The 5,881-nt window shown below is 35.5% G+C and overlaps 1 protein-coding gene across 3 annotated transcripts; it reads right to left on the reverse strand.

Moving 5' to 3' along the window:
* Positions 1-1,688: 1,688 nt before the first annotated feature.
* Positions 1,689-4,692, reverse strand: LOC126815644 (uncharacterized). 3 transcript variants are annotated; one of them, XM_050541397.2, is made up of 3 exons: positions 4,310-4,692; positions 2,949-3,229; positions 1,689-2,375 (listed from the first exon to the last, which is right to left on the reverse strand). In XM_050541397.2, the coding sequence occupies exons 1-3, from the start codon at positions 4,645-4,647 to the stop codon at positions 2,008-2,010; spliced, it is 987 nt and encodes a 328-aa protein (XP_050397354.1). In that variant the 5' UTR covers positions 4,648-4,692; the 3' UTR covers positions 1,689-2,007. The 3 variants fall into 3 exon arrangements, 1 of the variants encoding a protein (XP_050397354.1); XR_008787397.1 differs by lacking the exon at positions 4,310-4,692 and adding an exon at positions 3,861-4,230 and having other exon boundaries at positions 1,696-2,375; XR_007678008.2 differs by lacking the exon at positions 4,310-4,692 and adding an exon at positions 3,803-4,230 and having other exon boundaries at positions 1,696-2,375.
* Positions 4,693-5,881: the final 1,189 nt, after the last annotated feature.

Below are 5,881 nucleotides of genomic sequence, written 5' to 3' on the forward strand. Positions count from 1 at the left end.
TAAGTGTAAAGGGCAATGTGCAAATTGTGTCAATAAGGGAATGAATTATAGCTATGCTGGAAATGCTACTATGAAGCTAGTAATTGAAGACGTTATAAATAACAAGATATCTGTAAAAAAAAAAAAGCAGCAGAGTTATATTGTATTAATCGGACTAGTGTTATGCAATGTAACAAATAAGCATATCGTGAATCCAACAATATTAACACCCAAATGAAGAGGAATTATTAATACACGGCACTGTAAAATTGGCAGAGTGTGGGTTTGGAATTGACAAGACATGATATTCTCCTGATTGTAGAAGGTAAAACAAAAATAGAATATAAATTTCCAAATGGAAAGCCAGGGTACGATTGGTTGTTGGTTTTGAAAAGCTGTGGTCTGATGTTATTATTCGGCGTGTTGGACAAAATATGCCATTGAACAGAGCATCACAGTTTGCAGTTAACAGAAAATATTGTGCAGGAGAGGAAGGAAAAATACTCTTAAAACTGTTGGAACTACTACCAAAGTGATGTTTAAAGTGAAAGAATGCTGTTCTGCTCACGGGAAGTTTTTAAGTCCATACATTGTTTATAATGGAAAGCACTTGTATCAAAATTAGTTTTAAGGTGGACCAGAAATTGAGCGTTATGATGTCCTGCCCAGTGGATGGATAGAAGCAAATACATTTAAGGAATGGTTCCTTAATATTTTTTATAGAGGAAACTAAATCAATCAGAGGATCAAAACTACCGATCCTTGATGGACACAATTCCCATATTTCTTTAGCCATAATTGATATGGCACAAGAGAATCATTTTGAAATCTTATGCCTTCCTGTCCATACTTCACACATCCTTTAACCACTAGATAGAAGTGTTTACAAGTCTATAAAATCAACATGGACAACAATAGAATCAGTATCACAAAACTACGCTGAAAAAACGCCATAAAATAATGACAAAAGCTTATCAAAGTGTTTTTCCAGGTTACATGTATTTCTCCTTACAATCCTAATAGAGAGAGAGAAATGAGGTTTAACGTCCACTCGACACAATTCGCTTGCGCGTAGGGGTCTTTCGCAGTGGGAGGACCCGGAGAAAACCCACGTGGTCAGACAGGCGACCCTACTCCTTGTCACGTACAACCGGGGATTCGAAACCACGCCAGTTGACTCAATGACAGGCCGTGTGATACAGCACTCACGTGTTAACCATTCGGCCATCCACCCCCCCAATCCTAATAGAATTTTTGCTGCAAAAAAAGTCCATCTACACCATTTGCTTTTGAATCTTGTTCTGCATCAGACGATGCAACACCTACACACAAATCCACCATTAACGCCAAAGTTAGGTTAGGAGAAAGCCGTTTTGAACCATTTAAAGATTAAACTTTCAAATACGGTGTCGGACAAAAGCAAACGTCTTAGAAGAAATTTTGCAGAATGCTTGACAGAGAATGAAGTAAGATCAAGAATTGAAGAATTAAGAGAACAAATGAAAGCTCAATGTGTCCAACAAAAACTAAAAGAAAACAAGCCAACAGTGAGGCTGATGTCCCCCACCGAAATCCCAAAATAAATAGATGACACACATTAATTAATCGCACATTTATTTTTTCTCTCCAAAAGTATCAAGCAATCAAACTATACACTATGTTTCATCACTCTCTATCAGGTAGAATCAAGATTATCTTGTCCCAAAACATTGACCAATGAAATTGATTAGCTCTGCTTAGCTTCGGCTCGAAATGTTAATCATTGAACTCAGTCAAGACATTCACCTAATGAACATCTACATCAAGTCTAAACATTCTACATCAATTAAAAGCAGAGTTGTTATGTTCCAAAGTCTTGACCAATCAAATTGCTTATCGCTCATTAGCCCATGAAGAAAATTCTCACCATTGAAATTAGTCAAGGTAATGACATAATGAATCTATATCCGGAGTTCCATCGCTCTCACTTCATTATAACCAAAGTTATCGTGTCTTAAAGCATCAACCAATCAGATTCCTTATTTCTGCTTACCGTAAGCAGACAATGTTCATCATAGAACTCCATAAATCGAAAGAATAATGCATGTGAAAATCACCCGACATGGGTAGATGAGGACCCAGCTTCAACGGTTGTTCAATTTCTGCAGCAACACCTTTCCCATCAGCCACCATTCGTCTGTATTCATTCCGTTCTGCCTCCACCAGCTGAAGATGACCAAGCTGCTTACGTAATTTGGCATTCTTTACTTCATCAGGGAGATTGTGGCTCCTATAAACTTGATAGTTATTTTGTTGGCAGGTCCAACAAAGGTCAGTTTGGGGTTTACAAAACACTATGAATGGAAGTAGTGTATTCCAGAGTTGCCGAAAACTTGATATCTTTACTGCACGTTCTCCTGAAAAGGGAAATTCGTAGGTAAAGTTAATTATCGTAAGTAACGTTATTTTGACGACCGAGGCTAGCATAAATTTCAATTAGGAGATAAACACCTCCTGTTTCGCATTTAGAGGGCCCGTTATTGTCCAAAAGACCTGTCCTGAGATTTTACATTAGAACCTGCGATGCCAAGGCGTCTTGGGTCTTGAGATCTAAATGCGAAACAGGTGTTTATCGACACTGTAACATGTTCTTTATCAGGATTTTAACAGAACCTATTTTATTGTGTAAACTTCAAAATTCGCAAAACAGTAAATCGGTTTGAATGATGTAAAAATTAAAAAAATCAATTTTGACGTCAGACAAAGTTGTGACGTAACTTGATAACGAACTGCCGTTTTACCGAGGTGTGCCGAATTAGTGGTCGAATCCAAGTGAAGATAAATTTAAGTTTAAAATGCTTGAGTCTTTGGTCTCTGGAACATGTAAATAAATTATGGAAGAAAATGTCTATTGTCTATTTTTTAACTATTATAGGCAGAACTGTCAGCCCTTTATGTATTAATCTTACAGAATGTCAATTTAATCTTACCTAACTCATCCATAGCGGTATCATAACTACGGAAGACAGAGGCCTTAGTTTCTGATGATGGAAGCAGTTTCATTGTGAAATCTTTAAACCCTGGAATCCTTCCTGGTAAGATGATTCCATGAGTTTCTGTGAAGGAGGTGATGTACGACACAACACGCTTGATATCATCATAGGTCAAATATCGACGTTCAGCTCGTCTTCCACCAGATTTCTTTACTCGTGGTGTGAGGCCGTGCTCCTTGTAATGTTTGATGCAACTGTCAAGCTTGTCACCAGATATGCTGAAATGAAATGAAATGGGGCTTAACATCTTATATTGAATTTCAACTTCCAAGGAATATTTTAAGTGTTGGCCAATATGTACACATCACCTCATTTTTTTGTACCATCTGAACGACTAGACAGCTGTTCTTGTCTGCCGTCCTGCACCACTGATAAGTGGGAACTGCACCACAAAATAGTGTGGAAATGATACACTGTGCCACAATATGATACAGTATCATGTACTAGCCCAATAACCCGGCTGCATCACGATACACGTTTTTACCAAATGGATTCAAAGTTATATTTATGAATCATAGATAAAATCAAATCAATATTATATAGTATTTTTGGCACTTTTTTTACTCAAACTGAATCAAAATACACAATCTCTGATACAAAATTAAGTATGCAATTACCCAGTCACACGGACAAAGTCAAGTCAAACAAAAATCAGGTACACATACATGAAAACAATCATGTACATGTATAGCCTAATTGGGTATGACATATTTTAAAGACTGAAATTTCTTTATATTGAAATTCCTGTTGCCGTTGACGTAGGTATATTTTGCAGACTGAAATTTCTTTACATTGACATTCCTATTGCTGTTTACGTAAGGTAACAGAAAAAACGAAACGGTCCTACACTTTTGACCAGTAAGATGCAGCCAGCGTAATTACTACAGGACCTGGACATAATATAGTCCAAAGAAAAAATCGTCAAAAGTTATACAAAAATTTTAACACTTTTCGTAAAGACCACAGGCATTGCAAAGATGAAATGAGTGTCAAATGTGATTTAATTTGAGTAAAATTGATGGCTTCCGGTATTTTGACCAATGGAAAATGTCTTGTCAAGTATCTTGGTCAGATTTTGCATGACATTAGTAGGTCAGTTTTTGCAACGATTTGAAGTCTAGATGGCCGGGACATTATTATTCTACCAGGCTTTTATTACACAAAATTGATAGGTAATTGCTATTTTATTGAAAAATATTGAGATGGCTCCCCCTAGATATAGAAATTTTTTACTAGTAGAATGAAAGCAGACAAATGTAAAAACATGCTGACATATTTTTGAATAAAAATCAACTCACGTGTGAATGAATTCAAACGCTGAACGACAGATCTGGTGTCCCTCAACAAAGTAGCTGGTTCGTTGACGTTGACGCTTTTGCTGTTTTGAACGTTTAGTACAGGTTGTCATCTCTGACCTATTCATGGTGGTACTCAATTTACCAAGGATAACTAAGTCCTTCTCAAAGTCAGTCATGGCTGACATATTCAAACGCATTTCATAAATGAGTTCCACGCTGAGCTGCTTCAGACATTTTCCATTTTTCTTAAATGCAGCACATGAACACTGGTAATCTTGAATCTTACGAAGTTCACATTCTTTATCTGTGTCGCAAATCAACTCTCCTACCATTCCCATGATAGTCTGCGCATCATTTTCTCGGATAACATCACCTTCATTATCCTCATCAACAGATTGAATATCATCATCTTCATGGACATTGTCCATATAATGCCTGTCAACTGCACAAGGACCACTGGTACATCAAAATCGTCAGCCAAAGACGGGTCCTCTGCACTGTCCAAGACACTAATGATTTCATCAGGCTCATCATAACCAGTCTCATGATCAATATCAAAATCCTCACCATTCATGTCATCAACAGAATCTGCGAAATATTCACTGACAAGTTCATACAATGCATTTTCATGAACATTGTTAACAATGTTCGAATGGCGCAAGTCATTCAGGGCATTTGCTGCATGAATATCAGTCCCACAAATTCTAGGCATCGTTAACTATCTATGGGCGTTGACAACCTATTGAGCAAAAGAAATAGTAATAATTATGTTTTTACTTTCTTAGAAAATATGAAATTCTTGCTTTAAAAGAAAGCCAAAATACAGGTAACAAATTTATTGTGGCCAACTGCATAATGAATTTTTGTAATGCTTTCACTACATCATATGTAGGGTTGTATTTAATACAAAAAAAAAACCCATTTATTTCAGACCGCAGAAAGAAGAATATATAATATTAATACAGGATATTTTAATAATATTGTTTATATTTTTAAAAAAACAACATTTATTTTCAATAGCAGCAGAAAAGGAAGGAAAAATATAATTCTTGAACTTACCATACAATCACATAAAGGTAGTTTGATTATTAATAAGGTCAATCGCATACATGTTATAGTTATCGTATTTGAAATTTAGGCCCAAACTGAACACATCTGAAAAAGAAATTAATTGTCAATGTACCAGTAGGCCAATTGAGTATTTTAAAAGAAAGACAAAATACGGGTAACCAATTTATATTGTGGCCGATACAACTGCATAATGAATTATTGTGATGCTTTCACTTCATTATAGGATATAATAATAGTACAAGATATTTTAATAATATTAAATGATATTGTTTATATTTTTTTAAAAAAAAAATTATTTTGGATAGCTGCAGAAAAATATAATTTATTTTCAATAGCAGCAGAAAAGGAAGGAAAAATATAATTCTTGAACTTACCATACAATCACATAAAGGTAGTTTGATTATTAATAAGGTCAATCGCATACATGTTATAGTTATCGTATTTGAAATTTACGCCCAAACTGAACACATCTGAAAAAGAAATTAATTGTCAATGTACCAG

Source organism: Patella vulgata, chromosome 3 (assembly GCF_932274485.2).
Source record: "Patella vulgata chromosome 3, xgPatVulg1.2, whole genome shotgun sequence".
Classification (NCBI taxonomy): domain Eukaryota; kingdom Metazoa; phylum Mollusca; class Gastropoda; family Patellidae; genus Patella; species Patella vulgata.